The sequence below is a fragment of the Pleurodeles waltl genome, chromosome 3_1 (genome assembly GCF_031143425.1).
Source record: "Pleurodeles waltl isolate 20211129_DDA chromosome 3_1, aPleWal1.hap1.20221129, whole genome shotgun sequence".
NCBI lineage: Eukaryota > Metazoa > Chordata > Amphibia > Caudata > Salamandridae > Pleurodeles > Pleurodeles waltl.
The window spans coordinates 669859402-669887201 of record NC_090440.1 but is presented as its reverse complement, the minus strand read 5'-3'; the positions used below and the strand labels follow the sequence as shown (position 1 = coordinate 669887201).

Below are 27800 nucleotides of genomic sequence, written 5' to 3'. Positions count from 1 at the left end.
AGTTTCTTATATCTGCATCCAAAACTACTGATTTTTCCAACTTTTACTTTGATCAGTGTTCACTCTTTCTAGAGTGTTAAGGCTTACTAGTTTACTTTGCCTGATTACAGTTTTTCACATTTCCGTTTTTCACTGCATAGCACCTAATTTTCATTCTAAACAAATTTAGCTAAGGTGGAGAATCTATGCAGAATTTTCTGCCCACGCCCACATTTTCTAAAGTGTTTGTGTGTGCTCTCTGGAAGATATTTGTAGAATTTTAATTTGCAACTTTACCTTTCCAGATGTTTTCTCTGCCTATTGGCGAATGTTTGCAGAATTTTCCTCTGTATGTTTACCTTTGCAATGCTTTTCTATGCACAATGAAACAATGCATGAGAACACTAATAATTTTCTGCGAAGTATGTCTTTTATTGTTCCTGTTCGATAACGATAAAGACTTAGGGGGTCATTCCAACCCTGGCGGTCATCGACCGCCAGGGTGGATGACCACGGAAGCACCGCCAACAGGCTGGCAGTGCTTCCCTGCCCATTCCGCTGCGGTCAGAAAAGGGGATCCGGCGGTTTCCCGCCGGATTTCCCCTGTCTGGGCTGAATCTCCATGGCGGCGCTGCAAGCAGCGCCGCCATGGAGATTCCGACCCCCTTCCCGCCACCCTGTTTCTGGCGGTTTTTACCGCCAGGAACAGGATGGCGGGAACGGGTGTCGTGGGGCCCCTGGGGGCCCCTGCACTGCCCATTCCACTGGCATGGGCAGTGCAGGGGCCCCCTAACAGGGCCCCAGCATGATTTTCACTGTCTGCTTAGCAGACAGTGAAAATCGCGACGGGTGCAACACACCCGTCGCACCCCTGCAACACCACCGGCTCCATTCGGAGCCGGCTTCTATGTTGCAGGGTCTTTCCCGCTGGGCCGGCGGGCGCTCCTTTGGCGGGCGCCCGCCGGCCCAGCGGGAAAGCCAGAATGGCCTCCGCTGTCTTTTGACCGCGGAGCGGCCAAATGGCGGTGACCGCATGGCGGGCGGCGGCGCGGTCAGAATGACCGCCTTAGTGTTATGAATGTCACAATTTTCCTTCAGAAGAGTCAGACCAAAAGACTTTGCAAAGTTTAAGAACTTTCCATATATCTTTGTGAGGGTGGCAAAAAGTATTTGCAACTTCATCAGCTTCATACACCCCTTTTGCTTACATTAAAAATTGAACATCAGAAATAATATTTGCTTTTATCCAGTGTTTAAATGTGATAGGTAATGTATTACAGAGATATCCGTACCAATATAAGTTTGGATACATAGTAGTTTTTCTCATATTACAGTAAACAGTTACTCTGTAGTGCTCAATGTCCTTTGCTGGTTTCTGTAGCTTTTAGATAAAAGAGGGCTCATTTTTTGATGAATAAAATGGATGCCACTTTCTTGCTTTTCTACCTCTTTTAATGATGTCTTCGATGTCTCTCCTTCAGTTAGAAGCGATTAACCAGTCGATTAACATTGAACAGTCGCAGTCTGACCGAAGCAAGCGACCCTTCAACCCGGTCACGTGAGTATCAAATGTGCGATGAGCCCTGGAGATGGTGAGGGTGAATCTAAATACGAGCCAGGCAAAGGGGCTTAAACCCAAGGACGAGATAGGGCCTGAAAGCCCAGAAGTGAGACAGGGGTGAAAGAGACTAGTGACGTGGAGTTCGACAGGAGGAGAGACAGGCAGCGAGAGGTGAGCAAAAATTATGAAAAGGTGGACAAAGGAGGAGAGAAAGAAAAGGTGACAGAGAATTGTTGGAGGAACAAAGAGTAGAGAAGAAAGAAGGAGGTCAGTGAGGCAGAGGAGAAAGACAGACACACTTAAGAGACAGAAAAAGGGATGAGGAGTGGTACAGAGGTCAGGGAAAGCTCGGGAGACGGGCACAGACCATAAACGTTTGGAAAGATGGGACAGGGAATTAGCTTTCATTAAAGTTCTTGGAGGCTCTAAGAGAGTCCGTGTGAGAAGGTAAGGAGAGGGCAAGAAGGCTAAGCTTCAGACTTGCGTATTTGATGTAAGTGCCATGATGTGGGTTTTGCCGTCTTTTTTATGCATTTGTCACATCACAGACATGCATTTATTTATTTTTGGGTGTGTGTTTTGGAATTATGTAGAACACAGTACGCAGCCTCCATGACCACACATAGAGAAGTCATACCTTCATTCTTTGCCACATGGAGCCACCCGATCAGCACCTGTTGTTGGCATCTAACGTGCACCCAGCCTCTAAACAATCCAATTTAAACAATCCATGCCTTCGTAGTTACCTCCACATGACAATAAGGGACCTAACTATACCTTCTTGCCCGGCTCATGAAGAGGAAGTCAAAGCTGATTTCTCAACAAAGCCATTGCCTTTCCATCAGTGCCTCCACTCCCATGGTTTATAGAAATCACAGGGCTTGGACGCAACCTGTTATGCATAGGTATTCTCGCCATAACATGACATAGTGTATCCAAATAGTTTTGCTTTCAGATTGTCATTTTATATGTTCATGAAATAACAAACAGGTGGCATTGCTTGGGTGCCAAATAAACCATGCCTGTTGGAAACATCAGGAAACAAGTGTAAACCTGTATAACGGGACCTTCTGGACTTGAAGTGTTCATATTAGATTGTCATGTGAATGGGGTGAATCCCTTTTATTGTATCCTTCCTCTAGGGGGCCTGGTTTATTTTTCGTTTATATGAAATGATGCTGGAGAACCACTGTGGTGCGCCTGCTGCTTTGTGTGAAAAACCAAAATCATTTGCCCCTTCACCCTCTCTTCTACGCCACGATCACCGTACTGGAGTATGTACGCACATCACTAAATGCAACATCTTTCCTTGAGACTAACCTAGGGTGGAGGCATTTGTCACTCTCACAGCCAAATGCCATCACTGCTTAGAAGAGATCATGTGATAGGGGTGAAAGCAGAGAGTGGCTAGGGCCTAACTCCTTGGAATGCATAAGCTTGGTAAGGCTGATACACAGCACAATAATATCCGCTTAGTCCGAGGTGCATTTTACCCTCCTTGCACGTAATGTGAGCCCTGTATGGTCCTCTTGATTCCCTACAGAAAGACAGAGGTACATTGATTAAGGGTAGGTTTTATCCTAGAGCAAGCAAGGGGAATTACTTATTCACCATCCACTAGGTGACAAAGACCGTACCTCTTGGATTTCAAAGAGATCCAGGAGTTCACCGTGGATACTGTTATCCCAGCGTCTGCCATCAAGTGAACTAGGTTCATAGAGTGCTACACTAACCTTGGATGATGTGTTGCACTTTTGACCCCCCTCCACGACGATTAGCAAAGAGACAGCGGACATCTGTTCTCAGTTTGTAAGAAGCACTAGGGAAATTGCTTCTTCAGGTCTTCCCACAGTTTGAAAAGTGTGCACAAATCTTCCAGCTCAGCTACTTCTTCCAACTCACAACTTCCAAATGATACTGCCTTCCCTCAGGGTCATGTGCCCAAATTATCCACTCTATTTCACGCTCTCCCACTCTGTCTCTCTCGCTATCTCTCTCTGTATCTATCTCTATTTACCTTACGAACTCTCCTGCTCTACCTGTCTCATCGCAGCTTGCTTTAGCTACTCATGCAGCAACCAGTCATGCAGGCAGAATAATGTGTTCCTTGAGCATACCCACAGGACATCTTTGTTCGTAAGGACCTTTATGTGCAGAGAGGGCCTTCTTTTCAAATCCCATGCCCTCTACTGTCGAGAGCGACAGTGTTTTTAACTTCCTACATACATAGAAGAGGTCAGAGCCATGTGCTGCTTTCTGTTGAGAACATTCTAGTTCTCACTTTGTTTAGGTTTACTCTCTTTTCAGAATGCTAGTGGCTGCCACTCTCTTTGCACAGATGCCTTCAGCCGTCTATCATTAGTCGAAAAATGTTGTAATTTTAGGTATTGGAACGCATCCTTAAAATTAGACCACTGGCTTAGCTTCCTATGAGAACCATACTTTTGTGACCGGCGTTGATTTGGCCGCGAGAAAAGCCCCAATTTTCTCTCATATTAACAGCATCAGAAACAGACTTGCTCCTTAAGCATGCTTACCTCCTGTGTCATAGAAGTTGTGCTATGTAGTCTTCTACCAGGTTCAAATGCACCCTTCAGACTACGGAATGTCGCTATTTTTAGACCTCTTTGTGGAAGTTCCACTTTTGATATGTGTTCCTACATAGTCTGCAAATTCTTTTGTAAGAACTGCTTTGAGAGATACAAACACAAAATTCAACACCACTCTGGTGGAATTAGTTTGGGGTCAACGGAGAGCCACCCATGGACAGTGGCTGCCAAGAGGGGACTTCTGACTTCTGTCTGTTGTTTTGTTCATTTCTAGTCCATACATTTAATACCGTGTATCTTTATAACTAGCTCTTCTACTCTTCCCCATGGGAGTCACTTTTCTCTTTTTAAGGCTTTACCTAGTCGTCCTTTTTTGCCATTTTATGTATCGAACGTGTGCATAGTATCTCCCCCCTTTTTATTGTCCTGTCTGCCAGTGCGTTGTAAAGATCCAGCCATTGTGTACAAAGTGAAAGTGTGAGTATGCATGCATATAGAGACACACAGGTTGTGTTGCTCCAGTAGCAGTGTGCTAGGTGTGACAAGGATCAGGATGCAGACAGTTTCACTCCCTCAGCTACTGGAAGGTTTTGCCTGCGGTTAAGCAGCCCCATTACCCTCCTAGCCAGTGTGACACCAGGGGTCCTGAACAATCCGTATCATGCCTGTCTTCTTCCATCTACTACATCAGAACAGTGGTGAGTTACCATTTTCCTCCAGGTGCAATTACATAATGGATGTTTATTTTCATTTTGTTCAGAGAGTGGCATACAAATATCAGTTTTTAATTACTTCACCCAGACGTGCCAGTGACTGTAACACACATGCTTCACAGGAGGGAAGCCATCTCCAAACAAGAATTTGGCAGACATGGCCACCTTCCCCCTCCAAAACGCTGAGCAAACCCTAAGGAAGAGGAATCACTGGTCTTGTAAAGTGTGGATCATGGTCTAGGGGGCTCCTGCCAGATGCAACACATGTCCATTAATGTTTCACAGACATTCAATTGCTGGAGTGAAAGATAGGAATATAAATGATTAATAAGAAAATTGTACAAATAGCCAACACATATTTACAGAAGTTTATTATCACAGCCGTTCAATGCAAAATCAAAATTATCTAAATTCCTCAGAGCTCTTAAAATTCATCCCAAACCCGTGGTGACATCAGAAAATCCCATACTGGACAGAAGATCAGCAGCATTATGTCACCTATAAACCCAATATTTAAAAAAATAGAGGTTTTAATAATTTGTGATGCAAATTTAAAAACAGTGGACAATCAGTTAAAAATGGGAAATAGTGCCCTTCACCGTAGGGAACCAAATGCAAAATCCTCCTTTGTCTAATTTTTGAAGATAGACTGACTTAAGCTATATTTTAGGCTGTCATGTCTGAGTGATGAGCTAGACAAATAATACAAATATAGAAAAAAAAATTCTCCTACTTTTGTACTGTCAACCGTACAAAGTATTTCTGATGCATAAAGTGCCAATGGTAGAATCTTGGGTAAAAATGATTCCAAGAGTTGTGCACGTGAGAACCCCGGTATTAAATGCAACCAGGGAACATGACTGCTCTTATTTTTTTAGAGATGGTATGTGCACTCCAATTTAAATTTGTGGCAGAACACAGCCCTAAACATTTATAAATGTAAACTTCCTCCACCTTTAAATTATTTAAACACCAAGAGTAGTGTGACACTTTCCCCCCCAAAATTAATACTTTATTTTTTTCCATCTTTATCTTTAAATATTTTGTCTTACAATTTGTAGTTAATGCATCACGTTTTTTACTGAAGACCCCCTGGAGTATAATCTGACATGTCATCGGCATACATTAAAGAAAGTATGTGTATTGAGCCAAATTTTGGGAAAAGGAATTAAAACTGTTTATTGAGTCTCGACAAATCAGCCATAGATAGGCTGAAGAGTCCATGGTAAGACACACCCTTGGCACAATATATTAGAGCTGTTTATCTACTTAGTAAGATGGCCCGAGGGGTCCATTTCCACAGGGGTCCAATTCGATGTATGCAGAGCTTGAACTAGAGTTAGTAGATCCTATTGAGCATGTCACACCAATAATTTATACCATAAATTCCTTCTATGTGCTGTGTCAAATGCAGTGCAGAAGTCCACAAAACAATAAATGATCCCAATCAACTTCTTTATAATTGCCCACAGAGCAAAATCCTGGTCAGTTATGGAGATACCTACCCGAAAGCGTTCCCGCTCTAAAGCCAATAAATTATTATCCGTAACCCATTCCTCAAGGATGGGCAACAAAAGTTTGGAATAGATCTTCTCAGAGACATCAAGAACGCTAATTAGCCTATAATTTGCCAGGATTCACCCAACGACTTTCTTCAATTGTGGTTTGGTCATGAAACCAACCCCAGGATTGAGGGAAAAGTTCAGTCTTTGCTATACGTTGAAATAAAAGCTGGAAGGTGTCTGCCCACCAATAAATATTTGTTTTTATTACAATCGTTGGAATGTTGTCCAGTATAGCAGCTCTTCTCAATTTAAAAGCAGTTATTTTTTTTTTAATCTTTCAATGAAAATAGATTTAGTATATCTTTATCCATTATATGCCGATTTCCTAATACATTTAGGAGAGGGGGACCTTATAGGTTGCCTACCAGTGAGAAAAAGAACCATTCTTCTTCAATTGTCACATGGGATGGTGCAACAGCATTTATAATAAACACATTATTTACTAATCCCCAAGTATTTATGTCCCCCTATCTCTTTTAACACCAAAAGTCCATATAAACAAAGCGGAGTGAAATAATTTTACAGTATCACACAATTTTGTGAAGTCTGTTATTTTGTCTAAAGAATGACTCTGATGATTGGACATCTTGAGCAGTGAATATTTAAAGTGAACTGTTGTGCGTTAAGAACAACTTCGTTTGTAGTCACAACTGGCTGCGAGATGAGTAGATATAAGTAAAGTGGCTCCTGCCTATGACAATGGGACTATTCACCAGAAAACCTGAAAATGCTCCACACTATTCCTGTTTACACTTGTTCCCTCGGTTTCCTTGTGTATCAGTTACTATCTTCTATTATGCTTTAAGAAAAATGTATTATGTGCAATTATTGAGTTATTTCCACTGTGGGATTTTTGGCTGATTTGACCTATTTTTCTGCAATTATTTTAGTGTGCAGACAGGTAACATCATTTGTATACATTTACTACTTGATTGTTCATCCCGTTTTCAAGCATTTCCTTCCTCTTCTGTCACATATGTAAAGCTCTATATGAGACAGTAAAGAAAAAAAGGTAACATTTATGAAAAATGTGTACTGCAGTGAGAGGATTTATAGTACTTTTTCAAAAGCTTATGTTGAATGGGGTGAAATAGATTAGAGCAATGAGACATGGGGAACTCAAGAAGGAACTTAAAGCAGCATCACAAGGGAAATCCAGGTAGGGTTTGGTCCCGCCACGCATCCTTTGTATGATGATGGGTGGAAACATAGTACGGGCCTGTGGTTGGAGATCTCTTAAGGTGGTCCTGGGGAGGTGGAGTCAATCCTCTGTGCCTGGTACCTACAGTGCACAGTGGCCAGGTGGTACTGGCTGTGCGGGGAGGGAAGAGGCACACACAGAATGTAACATGCTGTATCCATTTCTAGACCAAAACTCATTTCTGACTGGCTTTTTCCCCCTTCAGAGCCGGGAGTTCTGCAGGAGCCCCTTCCAGCTCCCCTCCTGTTACCGGACTGATGTGAGTGAGCTCAGGTCTGCACTTTACAGGCACCCTGGCCCTTTTCCCCCTATCCTCTCACATGTTTTTAACTGACAGCGTTGAGCTTCACAACAGTCGCTCACTGCTATTTTGTTACAAAATGACACATCCCTTATACCTCCCATCCCAGTCAAAGTAGTGTGTTGTCCAGGGCTCTTTCTCCTGTCCTATTCAGTTGGGTTGCTTAGGCTGGTGGCGGGCCCCATGGTTTGTCACAAACGTGTGAAAATCTGTGGGTACCAACCTCTTTGTTGCTTTGAGTAGGTCATTGCCCATCGTCTCAAACCAGTGGGAAGTTATGATGTGTTAATTGATTAACTACTCTAACACACCAGGTTCACGTTGGGTGCCACCTGTCCTCACACAAAGCACCAAGGATATAGCAATAAAAGGTCAAGGAAAGGCATATTCCCCATCCTCACACACAGTGGCAAGAAGTTACACAGGGGTACTCTGTTGTCTCATACACAGAGCTGAAATATCAGAAAAAAGGCACCCGGCCAAGCTTCGCACAGAGCACTGAGAACAAGGAAGGGCACACTGTTAACTGGCTACCCACACATAGGACAGGTACACACAGTTTGTACACTGCCTCTATAGTGTAAAGGGGGTACACGCATCACACACCCTTCCATAAAGAATTGTTTGCTTTGCAACATAAAATGGGCAATCTAGGTTTTGATGTTGCATCCAGGTTATGATGTTGCAATGGATTTTGCAACCTAGGCAGATGTCATCAAACAAATGGACTTTCCGTAAACCATGTTGTTGGTGATTGTTGATGATGTAAGATTGGGTAAGAGGACAAGCTTCCTAGTTTTCACTGCCAGGCCCCTTTACATTAATATCTCTCTTTCTATCTCTCTCTCTCTCTCTCTTTTTCTCTCTCTCGCCCTTTCTCTCTCGCTCTCTCTTTCTCTCTCTCTTTCTTTGCCCACAACAGACGCCACCTCTCCATACTTTGAACCAACTTATAACACAATGTACAGAACTATAGAGTGTTAATGCAGGAGGGGTTCCCAGATTAGGTATAGTGCATAGATCACAGCTTTGTCAGGTAGAGTCTTGAAGTGCAGACGCCTATAGGGCACTTGCTTTCAGCAAAGGGCAAGATACAGTGAAAAGGAACATAGCATCTGAAGTACCATAAAATGGCCACTTGTGTATTCATCCACTAAAGGGATGCTGAAGCAGTGCTAGACCGTGGACAATCTCCCTGGCCGCCAAACTGTGTTTGTCAAGGCTGTGCTCGCAATCCCTGTAACCATAAGGTGCAGTGAGTGTTCCTCAGAAAGATCTTGGAGTATATTTGTCTGATTTTGCTCAACAAGTGTCTCTACATAGAACATGCCCAGCCTTCTGTATTCCCACAGTCTACACATAGAGTAATTAAGCAAGACTGTCCTCATGGCATCTCTTTGACCTGATGTGCCTAGATGGTATTGCTGCCTGTGCCACACCTGTGCAAGTGTCTATGCCCAGACATTGGCCAGAAGGTCTCTCCACACAACACGTCTACACATCACTCACTACAGAATGTGACCAGAGCCGTCCTGCCAGATTAAAGATTGTCATGGAAGATGATCTGCATGAGGTGTGCCCAGCATCTTTGTTGGACTCTTATTATTGAATGTCTGCACTTAGAATGTGGGCATTTTCCATTGTCCCTCTCCTCAAAATGTACCTCTGCCCAAAGTGTACCCAGAGAGCATCTGCCTGGAGAGTCTGTCTGCCTGTCCGACGTGTTATCAGAGATTGTTTCCCTCTGTGTGCTCAGACACCACACATACCTGTTCTGTACCAAACAGTGCCCACAGACTGACTCTACACAGCCTGATCCCATAAAATCTCATTGTAAAGATGGTGCCGATAGACTTTCCACCCAGCCTGTGCTTTTAGTGTGGCAGTGCATGTATTGTGCCATGAGACTGTTCATGGCTGAGTGTGCCCAGATATTCCTAATCCATATTGTGCCCATAGACTCTGTGTCCTGAATGGAAACAGACAGTCTCTCCCACTGGAATCTGTCTCCCAGCATATGCCTGCAGTGTTTTCAAGCAAATATACCAAGACAGATCATGGGATTTCTCTTCAAATTCTTAACTCTTTCTCTCTTTCTCCACAGTGTCAGTCTCCCTCCTGAGCAGGTCACAAAGGTCACAGTTGGGAGGCTCCACTTCAGTGAGACCACTGCCAACAACATGAGGAAGAAGGGGAAGCCCAACCCAGACCAGAGGTGAGAACTACCTATCGCAGCTCTGTCTCTATTGACCCATTTCTAAATGCTATCTCTAAAAACACTATGCACCTCCCCTTCCCACCCACACCCCTTATTTCTGATGTGGCTCCATGTGTTCCAAGTCTCCATCTTGCACACTCTCAATGTGTGCCTGTGAGTCCTCTCCTGTTCATTGCCCCTTTGGCTGAAGGAGCCCTGTGGTGGCTGAGGTTCTCAATTTTAGTTTGAAAGAATACCAGTCATGCTATGTCAAGATTACGGCAAGTGCAATCACAAAGCAGTGCAGAAATACAGCACATTCCCATATGTGGCTTAGCAGCACAAAATCAGGCCATGGATAAAACCCGTAGTAGAGTGTGTAACGTGGAGTACATGGTGGCTTTCCGAGAGTTAATGGACGTTAAAAAAAGAAGACATTAGAGGACACAGGCCAGCATTTTTATTGTAAACTGACGAACTGGCAGATATCTGTGAGGATGGGTCACCCTGTAATTAGTTGAAATAAAAGTAAGTACTTGAGGTGGCACTAGATAACTGTACAAGGCACATAACTGCCACCAAATACAAAAGAACAATAAAACACAGAGCACAGTGGACATTGGACGTACTTCAGTAGTGGAGAAGAATATTGGCTGGCAGCAGTCGCACACAGCTCTCACAGCCAATCACAAATGCTGCAGCTGATTGACAGTTGGCGGAAAGGAACAGTTCAGGTGAGCTGATATCACTATACCTACATTCAGAAAGAAGAGCACAAGAACTTTTAGGGAAGTGAATACACACTTCAGTCTTATACGGGCTCCCAAACAGAACCTTGCCTGAACTCTGAACATAGCCTGAACTCTAACCACAAATCTCACTCTAAGGCTAACATGGAATTCAAGACAATAGTCTTTGAATGTTGAGCATAGAATGGAATCTATAAATGCTGCACTTCACAGACCAAGAGGCTGTGCACACACATCCTGTTAGAAAGAGACATAACTGATAAGGGTGATAAAAAAGAAGAGCCATCACAGTAGGTCCAAGAGTGGAATCTAGGGAATAATATCTTGGTGAGGGGCCCAGCCAGGAGGAACATGTCTTAAGAGCCACTATAAGCAGCCTCATCTCACAAGAATATATTAGGAAAATAAATAATATGAGTACAGGCAACATCAGTCTGGAGGAAGCAAATGGAAGAGCAATGCTCTGTGGTTTTTGGGACACGGGGTTGATTTGGTGAAAACAGAAGCCACCGCTGGGGTATACAACACCTCCCTCCCGTTCATGCATGGTGGGTGTTCGTGGAATAGGTGGCCTATGGCCAATGTCACAGGTCCATGAGCAGCATTCTTTAGTAACATAATGAAACTGAATCCATTTTAGGATCAGTAGATTTCTTGTATCTTCCTTGCAAATTTCAATTTCCAAAGAGATTTGTTTTCAGAGCGTTCTCTGTTAAAGCATGAACTGCATGACTGGTAGCCATAATTTAAGTAAACTCATGAAGAAAGTCAGCCTGACAAAATCAGGCTGACAAAACTGCATGTTGGAGAAAAGTAAAAATGACATCCTCAAAATAGGATGTTTTGTGAAAAAAGTATGTTTTATCAAGAGAAAGTATAAAGGTACCAGAGAGGGTTTAGAGGATGGGGGAATATGTATATGGGGTAGGGCAAGTAGTAAACGCAAACAATGTGTGCACAGCTCAAGGGTACTAGACGTACGGGCATTAAATATAGGGAAGAGGAGGTAAAAGAATAGTAGGGAGTAAATGTGAGAAGCGGTGATAAGGAGACAGATCCCCCAAAAAACTGTAAGGTAATCAAAAGATTGGGTGGAACCTATCTTTAAAAAATAAAAAAAAATGAAGAAACATATATGTTTGATGGCATGTGTGGCTGTAGACCATGCATAACTCCACCATCTAGTGTTGGTTCTGGAATGTTACAAGTTGTTTTTGTTCGAAGAATATTTTCGAGTCATGGGATGGAGTGACTCCTCCTCTCGGTGATACTGTGCATGGGCATTGAGTCCTTTGCTAGATTGTTTTCTCTCTGCCGTCGGGTTCGGGCATGTGTCCTTCTCGTTCCAGTTTCTCCTCGGCTCAGTCTACTCTGAACTGTTTACTTCCAACTTTCTTTCAGCTACAGTATTGTACTCCGATCAGGTTTCTCTCTTTTGCGTGGTCAATCTGAATTTCTGCTCCGGAAGCGGGCTCACCACCCTTCGGGACATCCTTACCCATCTCGAGCCTACTCCTCCACATGGCGTCTGACTACGCAGGGCGAATGAAATGTACTTCATTTCGGTTTTGCCCTCAATGCCACTCTAAATTTCCCCACACCGACCAACACCTGGTGTGTAATTTGTCTCTCTCCCGGGACCACAACAAACAGACTTGCGAAGCCTGTCGTTCCTTTCGGTCTAAGAAGATGCTCTGGGACCGAAGAGCTCATCAGTTGGAGATGGCCTGCAAGACACCAGACGACACGCTGGATATCTTCCGGGAAGAGCATGTGCAAGAGGAGCCAAAGCAGGAGGAGACCTTCTCTATTGACCCCACAGGAGCTAGATCCATGAGGCTCATATGACCTGCCAAATGACCCAGATCTATATCCTGTACGACCATCACCACCCGAAGACACAAAATCTTATCAGCAGGTGATAGCAAGGGCAGCAGCATTCCACAATGTCCAGCTACACACTGACCCTATTCAAGAGGATTTTCTCTTTGACACCCTTACTAAAACACACAAAGAGAGTCAATTCCTCCCATGCTAACTGGCATGCTTAGACATGCTAATGACATCTTTAGAGAACCCATAAGGTCCCGAGTTATCAACCCCAGGGTGGATAAAAAAATACAAAGTGGCACCTTCAGACTGGCTCCTTATACAGGCTCAAATCCATTCAGACTCAATAGTGGTCAGTACTGCACGAAAATGTGCTGATAGTCAATCTACAGGAGATTAGCCCCCTCCTGCCAATGCAAGAAAATAGATGCAGTGGGGGAAAGAGTAGCAGCACAAGCTGTCAATCATCATCCAATCTGTCAATCGTTTTACCAGTTCCCAAGCACTATTAGCACGGTACAACAGGGCCCACTGGGACGAAATGGAAGATAGGCCTCAGTACCTTCCAGAGGAGCATCACAAAAGGGCGGGAGAGTTAGTATCAGAAGGTCAAACTATCTCTAATAACTCTATTTGTTGCTCAATAGATGCCACAGATACAGCTGCATGCGGTATTAATACAAGCATCATAATATGTAGGCATGCTTAACTTAGGTGTTCAGGCTTCAAGCTAGAAATTCAGCAGGCAGTACTCAACATGCCATTTGATAGGTAACACTTATTCAGCCAACAAGTGGATACCACAATAGACAAACTTAAAAAAGATTCAGAAACAGCAAAAGCAGTGGGGGCATTAGTAACCACTACACAGCATGGTCATTTTTGTCACCCACAATTTAGGGGAGGCTTCAAACCATAATTTACAGAGCCTTCCACTTCTCAAAACAGACAAGCCTCCCATTTTTACAACAGAGGTTCCTTTTGGGGCTCATACAGAGGCTCAGATAAAAAAGGCAGAGGTAAGTCATCCACTTCCAGAGGATCAGAGATCACCACAGACCAGTGGTTTCTTTCAATTATCCAACATGGTTATTGTCTGGAGCTCACTTCCACTCCACCAAACATTCCCCCTCGCACTCACACATTCTCACAAGAACACCTTTCTCTTCTCAAAGAAGAGGTACAATCCCTTCTTCTCAAATGGGGCTATAGAACCAGTCCTCTTCTCACGCCAAGGGTCAGGAGCATACTCTCTATACTTTCTTATACTAAAGAAGGACGGCTCACACAGGCCAATTCTAGATCTCAGACCACTAAATCTCTATATTCTCTCAGAGCATTTTCATATGGTCACTTTCCAAGATGTCATACCACTGTTACAGCAAGGAGACTTTATGACAGCATTAGAACTAAAGTACTCTTACTTTCATACTCCCACTTACCCAGCCCATTGCAAACATCTCAGATTCGTAATTGCGGGAAAACATTATCAGTTCAAGATATTACCTTACCGGGTCACAACCGCTCCTAGGGACTTCACAAAGTGTCTTGCAGTAGTTGCCGCATATCTCAGACGTCAACACATTCATGTCTTACCTTACGTGAACGATTAGCTCATCAAAGCCAGTACGTTATATAACTGCCAGTGTCATACTCAATTGACAGTGGATCTCCTTTACACTCAAGGATTGACAACTTCCTCAAATCCCATCTCCAACCTTTGCAAATACAGCATTACCTAGGAACAGTGCTCAATGGGCAAATAGGGTTAACATATCCAAGTTCAGCTCGAATTCAAGCTTTTCGAACTTTAATTTCCCAGTTAAAGGAAGACCACACTTATACAGAAAAGAAAGTGGTGCAACTATTAGGAATGATGGCGTTTTGCATTGCATTGCACCTCATGCCAGACTGCACATGCTTCCCCTACAACAGTATCTGTCTCATCAGTGATCTCAGTCACAGGGTCATCTCAAAGATCTAGGGGGTCATTCTGACCCTGACGGGCGGCGGAGGCCTCTCGCCAGAGTTCCCCCCTCCGAAATACCGCTCCGCGGTCGAAAGACCGCGGAGGGTATTCTAAGTTTTTCCCTGGGCTGGCGGGCGGTCGCCAAAAGACCGCCCGCCAGCCCAGGGAAAAACTCCCTTCCCACGAGGATGCCGGCTCGTAATCGAGCCGGCGGAGTGGGAAGGTGCGACGGGTGCTGTTGCACCCGTCGCGTATTTCACTGTCTGCCAAGCAGACAGTGAAATACTTGTAGGGGCCCTCTTACGGGGGCCCCTGCAGTGCCCATGCCAGTGGCATGGGCACTGCAGGGGCCCCTAGGGGCCCCGCGACCCCCCCTACCGCCATCCGGTTCCCGGCGGGCGGACCGCCGGGAACTGGATGGCGGTAGGGGGGGTCGGAATCCCCTCGGCGGCGCAGCTAGCTGCGCCGCCTTGGAGGATTCCAAAGGGCGGCGGTACACTGGCGGGAGACCGCCAGTGTTGCCGGTCCGACCGCGGCTTTACCGCCACGGTCGGAATGCCCTTGGGAGCACCGCCGGCCTGTCGGCGGTGCTCCCGCGGTCCTCCAACCCGGCGGTCATTGACCGCCAGGGTTGGAATGACCCCCCTAGTGTTGTTGGCCTACCAGACTCACCACTCTCTGCAATGGTGGAATTCCACCAACCTCTCCAAAAGGCGGCCCTTTCTGGACCCTGTGCCTCAAATAATTCTGACTACAGATGCATCACAGAGAGGTTGGGGAGCTCACTTCAACAACCTCACAATACAGGGGCTATAGGACCCCATTTAACAAACTTCGCATATCAATTACCTGGAACTTTAAGCAGTTTTCCTAGCACTGAAGGTTTTTCTTCAACAACTCTCGCACAAAGTGGTGATAGTCCATACAGACAACATGACAATCATGTATTATCTGCAAAAACAAGGGGGGGCACGTCCTCCTCAGTTGTCACATCTTGCTCAAACAATTTGGAAATGGGCAATTTACCACCACATTCACTTAGTTGCAGAGTGTTTCACAGTCATGGACAACCAATTTGCAGACCTACTCAGCAGGATGCAGCAACAAGTCCACGAATGAGAACTCCACCCGCAAGTCCTTCAACAGTACTTCCTAAAGTGGGGAACACCTCAAATAGACCTTTTTGCCACCGCATAAAATACAAAATGCAAAAACTTTGCGTCAAGATACTCACACCCTCAGTCCAAGGACAGTACTCTTGGTCAGGAATATTTGCTTACGCTTTTCTGCCTCTCCAACTTATTCCATCACTAGTTCGCAAATTGAGGTAAACCTCCCTCACCATGATCCTTGTATCTCCCACATGGGCACTTCTGGATCTATCTCTAATTCCACACGAGAAGCTCCTCAACAGGCTGGACCTTCTCACTCAGAACCAGGGACAGATAAGACATCCAGACCCCAAATCGCTCAACCTTGTGATATGGCTCCTGAAGTCACAGAGCTCAGTTACTTAAAACTATTACCAGAATATATGGACATTCCAAGGGAAGCACGTACACCTACAACCAGACAGTTTTGTGCTGCAAAAAGGAAATGTTTTGTATGCTACTATCAACCTAAACACATTGACCCGCTCAAAGCTTTGATCAAGACATTGTTTGTTATTTGCTACATTTGCAGAAAGCAAACTTAGCATATTCATCACACCAGGCCCAACATTGGGTGACGAACGTATGCAAAGCATGTGAATCTACAGCTCTACATGCCTCGAACAGATGTCTACTGGGTAGATAACATGTTTCCTTCCTCAGTAATGGTTTCTTCAGAATGGTCCGTCAAACTGGTGAAAACAATTATTAAAGAAAAAATTGTCAAGAAATGGTAGACAAAAACAATTGTCTGAACCAATTTATTTTGATATGCATTTCGTCAGAAACATACAAACACATTATCAAAAGAAAGATCACTCTTTTGAGGTTCTGCGCATGCAATCGGTCACCTCTACCTTGAAGATGTCAAGTAGTGACACCCTCCACCTGTCTCTTCCTGCATCATGTGTGTGTATGAGTTCTATGCATCCCTCAGACATCCATTCCTGCCATGTTTATCCTCACCTGACATCCCTGCATCTTATACATCAGTTGGAGCCACTTTTGTAAACCTCTGCATTCTTCCTTCTGTTTCCCCCTCACTCCCACTCTCTCTCTCCTCTCTTCGTTCATCTCAATGTATTTCTTTATTCTGTTTTTTATTATATCAAGGTTTTCTCTCTCCCTTCCTTTTCCTCCCCCACTGTCATGGTACCTCTTTCTGTGTCTCACTCATTTTCTCCCTTCCTTACTATTTTCCTTTATCCTCTCCCCTTCAAGGCTCTACCCATTCCTTTCTCTCCATTCTTATTTGTGCACCAGTCCCACAACCTTCTAATATCTAACAGTCACTACTTCTCTGTTTCTCTCACTAGCCTCCACTCTTCTACCTGTGCCCATCCTCTTTTCCTTCTTACTATTCTCCCCTTCCCACCCATCCCTTTTCCATTCTGTCTCCCCGCTCTCTCTTCTTTCTAATTTAAGCTTTTCACTTTTTTTAGTCTCTTTATCTTTCTAACATTTGTGGCTTTGCATCCTCTTTAGGTACTTCATGTTGGTGGTGGCTCTTCAAGCATGTGCTCAGAATCAGCATTATACGGTGGCGGCTCAGGCCTCTGAGCGCATCATTGTTAGAGTAAGTGATATCCATCTGCACTCTCCCATCCTCACTGTTGAAAGTCCTCTCTATCTCATCCCACTCCTCACGAGCCCCGCCTACCCCATGTTTGCTACATTGATGATGATGCGAGGATATTATGGTACAGTGCTGTGAATTCAGAAGAGCATGTTGAAGAAGCAGCAGAGGGTTGGGCTGTTTATTGTTCCCACGATAACCTGTGTCTCTTCACCCCTTTTCAGGCTTCAAACCCAGGTCAGTTCGAGAGTGACAGTGAGGTTCTGTGGCAGCGAGGACAGATGCCTGACACGATCTTTCACCATGGACGCATTGGCATCAATACTGATCGCCCAGACGAGGCACTGGTGGTACATGGAAATGTGAAGGTCATGGGGTCACTGATGCATCCGTCAGACATCCGGGCAAAGGAAGATGTACATGAGGTAAGGGGGCATGGGTAATGAGGGGAGGAGGTGTGTGCTAGGACACTTTATTTGTTAGATACTTAATATGAGGAAAGCTGGGGCAAGAGAGAAGATAATTCAAAGTGAAATAAGGTGGACACCGTGGATGGAGGTAGTAACCACAGGTCAATCGTAAAGGCTCTGCTCTGTCCACCCGTTTGAATCCTCTTACACAAAACATCCTTGTCTTGGGGTCCGGGTGTGAAAGTGGCTTGTTTGGGCTCACTGGATTCAGAAATTAAATGGTGTGAATTATGTATGCAATAAACTTTAACCACAGTTATCAGACATCTCAGTGTAACTAGGAAAGAGAGATTCTAGCCCTGAACATCCACTTACAAGTGATTGGTTTCAGGTGGGATAGTACACAGAGTCAAGTTGCACTAAGCGCAATTAATCATGTTATGTGAATGGGATCAATGCAGGTGCTCTCTTTTAACATCTTGCACAATGGTAGACAGCTTAGCGGGTTAACATATATACAAAAAGCGGCACCCTAGGAGGCGTGCCTTGCAAATGCCTTGCGTTTGTTAGATATTTCAGAGAGCTTTGTAGGAAAGCTTCTCTTTACCCCGGGTTTCCAGACACACATGGAAGTAGCCTGCAGAATATCACCTTCATCCCTGTTTCACTTACCAGACCCCAGGACCCACGATTGAAGTCCCAACTTTCAAAACCACTAATCCATACAATAATGATCTTGTGAGTTCCATCCAGACAAAAGGTCATAGATGGACATTCTTAGCAACATTCGTTAAGAGAGCGTTTTATTCATTGCTACTATTCGTAGATCCATGGTGACCCTACTGTGTTTCCTATTCTCCTGCTACACAGTACTTCTGCACCTGTGCTACAGTTTATGGTTTGAAGGCCGCGTGGTAGTGCTAGGTTTGCATTTTCTGTGAAAAGACTTTTAGTAATATGGTAAGGGATGCACTGAAGACAACAGCTTACAGTCACTAGTAGAATAACAGACACAGTAACAGCCAGTAGAAGAGCCTCAAGCTGATAGTTAAGAGCGAGGAGTACCAGTTGCCCAGGTATTTTAAGAGCGATGGGGTGAGCTTGATATAGTAACTTACAATCTATGAAGGAGTGCAAGATTAGACTCCAGTTTGTGGTTCGGATGCTTGTACACTCAATCCAGGTTAAATATTGGCTGATCAGTCCTTCCCATATATTCCGCCCCCAAATTGTTTTCTTCCTTTCACAAGGGCTGACTTTAGACTTTAAAACTGCTAAGCCATTAGAGACTAGCGAGGGGCCCAGTCCCAGTTGTGGCCCTGGATAAATCACAAGAGGTGGATGAGAATTAAACGCCAATTTATGGTCATAGGTAAACTATTAAATAAGGGTGAACGTCACTGGCCCTTTAATGGCTATGGTGCAAAAATTAAAGATAGATGAAGAGCATAGGCTTATTTATGGTCATAGAAATTGTTTTTAGAAGCAGATGGATGTCACACTCCACTTCTCTTTGGGTTTCTTTGAAGTGCATGGTTAAGTGGACAAACCAAAGTACGGGAGAGACTGACCTATTTCTGCCTCTGAACAAATCATAAGAGGTGGTTGAGGCTTTTTTTGTAGCCATGAATGAGCCAGCAGAGATGGATGAGGGGCATGGGCCATTTTGTAGCCTTGGAACTACGGATAAACAATTAGAGAATAATAAAGGCCATAGGCATATTTATGGCCATTGATACAGTTATTGATGGATGATGGGCACAATCCACTGTGCTATCATGGATAAACAATTGGGAAGAGCAGTGCGGGACAGGCTAAAGCACAGAAAGGAATTTAGCAAAAGGCTTCATTGACTTCTTCATCTCTTGAACTTCCCCTCTCTTTTTCATCCATTCTTTTCCCACTTCCCTCCCCAATCTTTATATCTTCTCTTTCCTTCTTTCTCTCAATTGGTCTTTTCTTTATCACTTCATCAATGTATCTTTTTACAACTCTTAACTTTTTACCCTCAACTTGTCCCCTCACCTATTATATTTCTCTTATTTTCCCCTCACCCTCTTTGGTTCTCTTTCCTCAAATTTTCTTGGATTCAGGTGGACACTACTGAGCAGCTGAAACGGATCTCCCAGATGCGTCTTGTACACTATCACTACAAACCCGAGTTTGCGAGCACTGCAGGCCTCAATGACACATCAGAGACAGGTAGGAGTCTCTCCTTTAATGTATCACTCATGTTCAAACTGGAGTCAAAAGGTAAAGACAATGGGGGACGGAAAGTGGAAAGAACAGAGACGAAGCTGCTAATAAAGATGTGAGGGAAAATTATCCTGTCTAGGCACTAACATGAGGTCTATGCTAACTAGGACCCCAGTGCTTATGCTCTATCAGTTCCCAAATTTGTCACTACATCCTGGTAACCCAGTATTTCATCCCAAATTGGCATACTGGTGCACCCTTATAAGTCCCTAGTATAGGTACCTAGGTACCCAGGGCATTGGGGTTCCAGGGATCCCTATGGGCTGCAGCATTACTTTTGCCACCTATAGGGAGCCCATGCAAAGTCTTCTGCAGGACAGCCATTGCATGCAACCTTTCACAGCCATTTTCACTGCACCATGTCACTTATAAGTAACCTATATGCCAGGCCTTCAAACCCTGAAGGGTGGGTGCAAAGTACCTGTGTGTGAGGCACCCCTGCACTAGCAGAGGTGCCCCCACGTCGTTCAGGACCGTTTTCCCGGACTTTGTGAGTGCTGGGACGCCATTTTACGCGTGCACTGGACATAGGTCAAAACCTATGTCCATCTTCACTATGGTAATTCCAAATATGGCCATGTAAGGTGTCTAACACCTGGGAAGTGTACCCCAATACTGATACTAGTATTGAGTTTACAATTCCATGCACTCTGGGGGCTCCACAGTGGACTCCCAGTACTACCATGCCATCCTTCTGAGGTTTTCCAGGCAGCCCCAGCCGCTGCCACCTCACAGACAGGTTTCTGCCCTCCTGTTGCCCAAGCAGCTCAAGCTCATGAAGGCAGAACAAAGCATTTCCTTTGGGAGAGGGGTGTTACACCCTCTCACTTTGGAAATAGGTGTTACAGGCATGGGAGGGGTATCCTCCCAGAGCCTCTGGAAATGCTTTGAAGGGCACAGATGGTGCCCTCCTTGCATAATCCACTCTACACCAGTTCAGGGACCCCAGTCCCTGCTCTAGCGCGAACCTGGACAAAGGAAAGGGGATTGACCACTCCCCTGTCCATCACCACCCCGAGGGTGGAGCCCAGAGCTCCTCCAGAGTGTCCCTGGGTTTTGCCATCTTGGATTCCAAGGTGGTGGGGCACTCTGGGACCATCTGAGTGGCCAGTGCCATCAGGTGACATCAGGTGCTTACCTGTGTAGTTGACCAATCCCCATTTCAGGGCTATTTAGGGTCTCTCCTCTGGGTGTTTCCTCAGATTCGGATTATAAAACTCCAGCAGGAATCCTCTGCATCGTTTACTTCATCTTCTACCAACTGAACTTCATCTGGACCCTCCACGAACTCTACACACTGCAACAAAGAAGCAAAGACGACTTCTGCAACATTGTATCTTCAGCTCCTGCCAGCAACTGCAACTGTTTCCAGGTCGTGCATCCTCCGAGGACTGCCTGTCTTCAGCCTGTACCAGAAGAAGCGAAGGAATCTCCCTTGAAGTGAAGGAGTCACTTGCCTGCTTCAGTAGGCACCTCTCTGCAGCGATGACATGTGGCGTGGGTCTCCTCAACAGACGGACCAGCGTGGATCCAGCAACACGGGTGGTGGACTAAAGTGACTCCAACAGTCGCAAAGTCCAACTGTCCAACTTTGGTGGAGGTAAGAGCTTGCCTCCCAACGCAAGACAGTACCCCCATGCACTGCATGATTTGCAGTTGCTAAGGCTTGTGTGCGACCTTCCACGACATTCTTTGTGCACAGCACAGCTTAGCCCCTCAGCACTCCTTCCTGCAATGCACAGCTTCCTGAGTAGTTCTCCGGTGGCGTGGGATCCTTTTGTGTTGTGCTGCGTGGGCCTCCATTTGTACCTTCTTTATCCCCATGCTGTGGGACTCCTGGGCATGCTGCCTGGTCTTCTGAGGGCTCTTTGAATTGCTGGGAGCCCCCTCTGTCTACCCCTAGTGGATAGAGGCCACCAGGTCCCTCCTGGTCCCGGGCAGTGCCATTTTCCGCTAACTGCAACCTTTGTGTGTGCCAAGGCTTGTTGGTGGAATCCAGCGACGCAAACCAGACTCCAATCATCCATACGGCGTGGGACATCATCTGCACCAACCAGGAATACGCGTCAGTCTACTTGGGTGCGGTACTGACTGTTCTTCCTCACCGGTGGTTCTTCTTTTGCACCTTCTTCCGGGTTAGCAGGGACTCCTGTTCTCCCTGGACTCTTCAGTACTTGGTCCCCTTCTTCCACAGGTCTTGAGGTCCAGGAATCCATCACTGGTGTCTTGCAGTCTCTCCTGGTACTTGCATAATCTTCTATCACAACTTCTTGTGTGTTCTAGGAAACTTACTGTGATTTACTCCTGTTTTCCTGGGCTCTGGGGTGGGTTCTATTACTTACTTTTGGTGTTTTCTTGCACCCCCAGTGCCCCTCTACACACTAAACTTGCCTAGGTGGGAAACCGACTTTTGCATTCCACTATTTTAGTATATGGTTTGTGTTCCCCCTAGGCCTATTGCAACCTATTGTGATTTTCACTATTTGCAGTGTTTTCTAACTATTTGTACAGCTATATCTGCATTCTAGTGTATATACTGTGTATATTACTTACCTCCTAAGGGAGTAAAGTCTCTAAGGTATTGTGGCACTGTGTCACTAAAAATAAAGTACCTTTATTTTTGTAACACTGAGTGTGTTCTTTCATGTGTGTGAGTACTGTGTGACTACAGTGGTATTGCATGAGCTTTGCATGTCTCCTAGATAAGCCTTGGCTGCTCATTCTTGATATGTAGCGTGGAGGATATTGTGAAACTTTGAAGGCTTTTCTCTGAATATCTGCCTCACCTTACAACCACACAGGAAAAGAACATGAGACTTGTCCCACATTTAGACTTATTAAAAGTTTGCATGGTAAAACACTCTTAGTGGGCTGCAAGGTTGTACGTTTAGGGCTGAATTAAACACCATTTATAAATATAGACATACAGGAACAGAGCAGTTAAGAAAGAGACAAGTAGATACAGAGACAGATATATGAATATCTCAAAAGGCACATAAAACCACACATAGTAAAACATACTAACAGCATGCATTCACACTGAGAGACACATAGATAGAAAGTGTCATAGTAGACACACAAACATACATATAATCCACAACATACACTCAAACACATTACACTGACACAGACACACACAGACATCAGTACAGAGACATAGAGCCTCAGAAACCAGACAAATACACAGATACAACTCTGTGTAAGATGCACAGATACATTATCCAAAAGGCAAATAGATATACCTTTTGTGGCATTGTTAATGGGCACATTACACTTTCATGGGCAGTTAGTACCCTTCTTTAAAAGACTGTACCATTCTGCAGAATAGGAAAGGGTGTAGAGAAGATGCTGTCATTAGTTATCTTTCACTAATTGTTCAGGAATAGATATGAAATCAATGATGGAGTAGCACTACACTCTCTCTTCGGTGCTCCCCAATACCTATTGCCATTTTTACCAGATAAAATGCAGTATTGACCAGGATTACCCTTTACAAATGCTGCTTGCTTGAAGATTGTAATGTTTATGAGATAAATTTTGTGGCAGGTGTCATTGCTCAGGAGGTGAAGGAGATTCTTCCAGAAGCGGTTAAGGACACTGGCGATGTGGTCTTTGCAAACGGAAAAACCATTGAGAACTTCCTAGTGGTGAATAAGGTGAGAAACTATGACAGATGGATACAAAGTTCTCAAGTTACTTTGGAGCAGTAGGGATGGGGTGTACAGCTGCTCCAGGACCCCACATCTACCAATTCTGTGTAAACATAGGTTCGATGGCATCTGTCGCTGTAGATACACATGGTATGCATGAGCTCGCCATCTGGTGTTGGGTCGGAGTGTTACAAGTTGTTTTTCTTCGAAGAAGTGTTTTCGAGTCACGGGACCGAGTGACTCCACCTTCTGTGCTCATTGCGCATGGGCGTCGACTCCATCTTCGATTGTTTTCTTTCCGCCATCGGGTTCGGACGTGTTCCTGTCGCTCCGAGTTTCGGAACGGAAAGTTAGCTGAAGACGGAAGATTTTCGACGGTATCGTTGCGATCCGGTTAGAGATAGACACATACGACGACGCGTTCAACATCGAAGCGCCTCGGTGCCCTTCGGGGTAGATTTCGGCACCCCGTCGGGGCCTAGTCGGCCCGACCGCGTGGAGGACAACGCCGATGGATCGGACCCCGTTTCGATTCTGCCCCGAATGCCACAACAAATATCCTTATACGGACCTACACTCGGTCTGTAATCTGTGCCTGTCACCCGAGCACAGCGAAGAATCCTGTGAGGCCTGTCGGGCGTTCCGGTCCCGAAAAACTCTGCGCGACCGTCGAGCGAGAAGACTCCAGATGGCGTCCACGCCAAAAGAGCGTCCACAGTTCGAGACAGAAGAGGAACAGGAGGAATCCTTTTCCATCCAGGATTCAGACTCCGACGAGCTACACTCTACAAGAACTGTGAGTAAGACGTCGAGATCAAACCTTAAAAAAGGAAAGAAGGCCCAGGGGACGCCACTGCCAACCGGCCATGGCTCCACCCAAATTCTCGGTGACCAACAATCGGCACCGAAAAAGGCCCATTCAGTGTCGAGATCGTCCGACTTCGGTCGAGACACCGGCACGCAGCCTCCTCGGGACCGAGAGAGTGCTAAACAGAAGCATCGACACCGAGAGTTCGGTGTCGACACCGATCGACGCCGAGACAGTGGCGCCGAAGACCATAGAGGCCAAGAATTTTCGGCACAGAAAAAGAGGAAGGTTACCTCGGAGCCGAAAAAACAATCGACAGGGCTTTCGGAGCCGAAAAAAGCGACATCAGACCCTGTTTCTGGCTCCTATACCGAAGAGCATTCTATGTCTTCTCAAATGAAGAAACATAGATTTGAACAAGAACTGCAATCCACTGACGTGGATCACACGCAAAAGCGTATCTTTATTCAGCAGGGGACTGGGAAGATCAGTACCCTCCCACCTGTCAAACGAAAGAGAACGCTTCAGTTTACTCCTCAGCAACAAACAACACAAAAGGTAACACCTCCTCCCTCGCCTCCACCTGTAACTCCGGCTTCGCCAACTTACACCCCGTCACATTCGCCAGCTCACACCGCCATGAGCCACGACGACCAAGATCAGGATGCGTGGGACTTGTACGACGCACCAGTGTCTGATAACAGCCCAGACACATACCCAACTAGGCCATCACCACCGGAAGACAGCACAGCCTACTCGCAAGTGGTGGCTAGAGCAGCTCTATTCCATAATGTGGAACTACACTCGGAACAAGTAGAGGATGATTTTTTATTTAACACCCTCTCCTCAACCCACAGCTCCTACCAAAGCCTGCCGATGCTCCCAGGCATGCTACGCCATGCAAAGGACATTTTCAAGGAGCCAGTTAAAAGTAGGGCAGTGACGCCTAGGGTGGACAAAAAGTATAAGGCGCCTCCTACGGACCCTGTCTTCATCACCTCTCAGCTGCCACCAGACTCTGTGGTGGTAGGGGCTGCCAGAAAACGGGCAAACTCACACACTTCTGGGGATGCACCTCCCCCAGATAAAGAAAGTAGGAAGTTCGATGCAGCCGGGAAGAGGGTTGCTGTCCAAGCAGCAAACCAGTGGCGCATCGCAAATTCACAAGCGCTGCTAGCGCGATACGACAGAGCCCACTGGGATGAGATGCAGCATCTCATTGAACATCTCCCAAAAGATCTGCAAAAAAGAGCAAAACAGGTTGTTGAGGAGGGTCAAAACATTTCCAACAATCAAATACGCTCCTCCATGGATGCAGCAGACACGGCCGCAAGAACCATTAATACGTCGGTTACCATCCGTAGGCACGCATGGCTCAGAACGTCTGGATTCAAGCCAGAAATTCAGCAGGCAGTGCTTAACATGCCAGTAAACGAGAAACTTCTGTTCGGTCCGGAGGTCGACACAGCTATAGAAAAGCTCAAGAAGGACACTGACACTGCCAAGGCCATGGGCGCACTCTACTCCCCGCAGAGCAGAGGATCTTATAACACCTTCCGCAAAACACCTTTTAGAGGAGGGTTTCGGGGTCAGGCCACACAAGCTAGCACCTCACAGTCCGCACCGCCCACCTACCAGGGACAGTACAGGGGAGGTTTTCGGGGCCAGTATAGAGGGGGGCAATTTCCTAGGAATAGAGGAAGATTTCAAAGCCCCAAAACCACTACCAACAAGCAGTGACTCACACGTCACTCACCCCTCCCACACAACACCAGTGGGGGGGAGGATACATCAATATTACGAAGCATGGGACAAAATAACTACAGATACATGGGTCCTAGCAATTATCCAACATGGTTATTGCATAGAATTCATGCAATTCCCTCCAGACATACCACCAAAATCACAAAATTTATCAAAATACCATTCACAACTTCTAGAGATAGAAGTTCAAGCACTGCTGCAAAAAAATGCAATAGAATTAGTACCAAGCACACAAATAAACACAGGAGTTTATTCACTGTACTTCTTGATACCAAAAAAGGACGAAACACTGAGACCAATTCTAGACCTCAGGGTAGTAAACACATTCATCAAATCAGACCACTTTCACATGGTCACACTACAAGAAGTGTTACCATTGCTCAGAAAACACGACTACATGACAACCCTAGACCTCAAGGACGCATATTTCCATATACCAATCCATCAATCACACAGGAAATATCTAAGGTTTGTATTCAAAGGAATACATTACCAATTCAAAGTATTGCCTTTTGGTTTAACAACCGCTCCAAGAGTATTCACAAAGTGCCTAGCAGTAGTCGCTGCACACATCAGAAGGCAGCAAATACATGTGTTCCCGTATCTAGACGACTGGCTAATCAAAACCAGTTCGCTCACACAATGCTCAAACCACACAAATCAAGTCATACAAACCCTCTACAATCTAGGGTTCACCGTCAACTTTGCAAAATCAAACATTCTGCCAAGCAAAGTACAGCAATATCTAGGAGCCATAATAGACACGACAAAAGGAGTAGCAACGCCAACTCCACAAAGGATCCACAATTTCAACAGGGTCATTCAACACATGTCTCCAAACCAAACAATACAAGCAAGAACAATACTACAGCTCCTAGGCATGATGTCCTCATGCATAGCCATTGTCCCAAACGCAAGACTGCACATGAGGCCCTTACAACAGTGCCTAGCCTCACAGTGGTCTCAAGCACAGGGTCACCTTCTAGATCTGGTGTTGCTAGACCGCCAAACTTACCTATCGCTTCTATGGTGGAACAGTATAAATTTAAACATAGGGCGGCCTTTCCAAGACCCAGTGCCACAGTACGTAATAACAACAGATGCTTCCATGACAGGGTGGGGAGCACATCTCAATCAACACAACATAAGAGGACAATGGAACATACATCAAACAAAACTGCATATAAATCATCTAGAATTATTAGCAGTTTTTCAAGCACTAAAAGCTTTCCAACCAATCATAACCCACAAATACATCCTTGTCAAAACAGACAACATGACAACGATGTATTATCTAAACAAACAAGGAGGAACACATTCAACGCAGTTAAGCTTGTTAGCTCAAAAAATATGGAAGTGGGCAATCCACCATCAAATTGGTCTAATAGCACAGTTTATTCCGGGGATCCAGAATCAGCTGGCAGACAATCTCTCTCGAGATCACCAGCAAGTCCACGAATGGGAAATCCACCCACAAATTCTGAACACCTACTTCACACTCTGGGGAACACCACAAATAGACTTATTTGCAACAAAAGAGAACGCAAAATGCCAAAACTTCGCGTCCAGAT

General features: G+C 45.3%; 1 protein-coding gene across 1 annotated transcript in view; it reads left to right on the top strand.

Annotated features, from left to right (window-relative positions):
• MYRF (myelin regulatory factor) overlaps positions 1 to 27800 on the top strand; it is a 385038-nt gene that overhangs the window by 232578 nt on the left and 124660 nt on the right. Inside the window, exons 9-15 of the mRNA XM_069223234.1 lie at positions 1461 to 1537; positions 7774 to 7827; positions 9974 to 10084; positions 17251 to 17341; positions 17566 to 17766; positions 19845 to 19953; positions 23554 to 23663. Coding sequence (XP_069079335.1) covers positions 1461 to 1537; positions 7774 to 7827; positions 9974 to 10084; positions 17251 to 17341; positions 17566 to 17766; positions 19845 to 19953; positions 23554 to 23663 — 753 coding nt within the window. The remainder of the gene's footprint in view (positions 1 to 1460; positions 1538 to 7773; positions 7828 to 9973; positions 10085 to 17250; positions 17342 to 17565; positions 17767 to 19844; positions 19954 to 23553; positions 23664 to 27800) is intronic.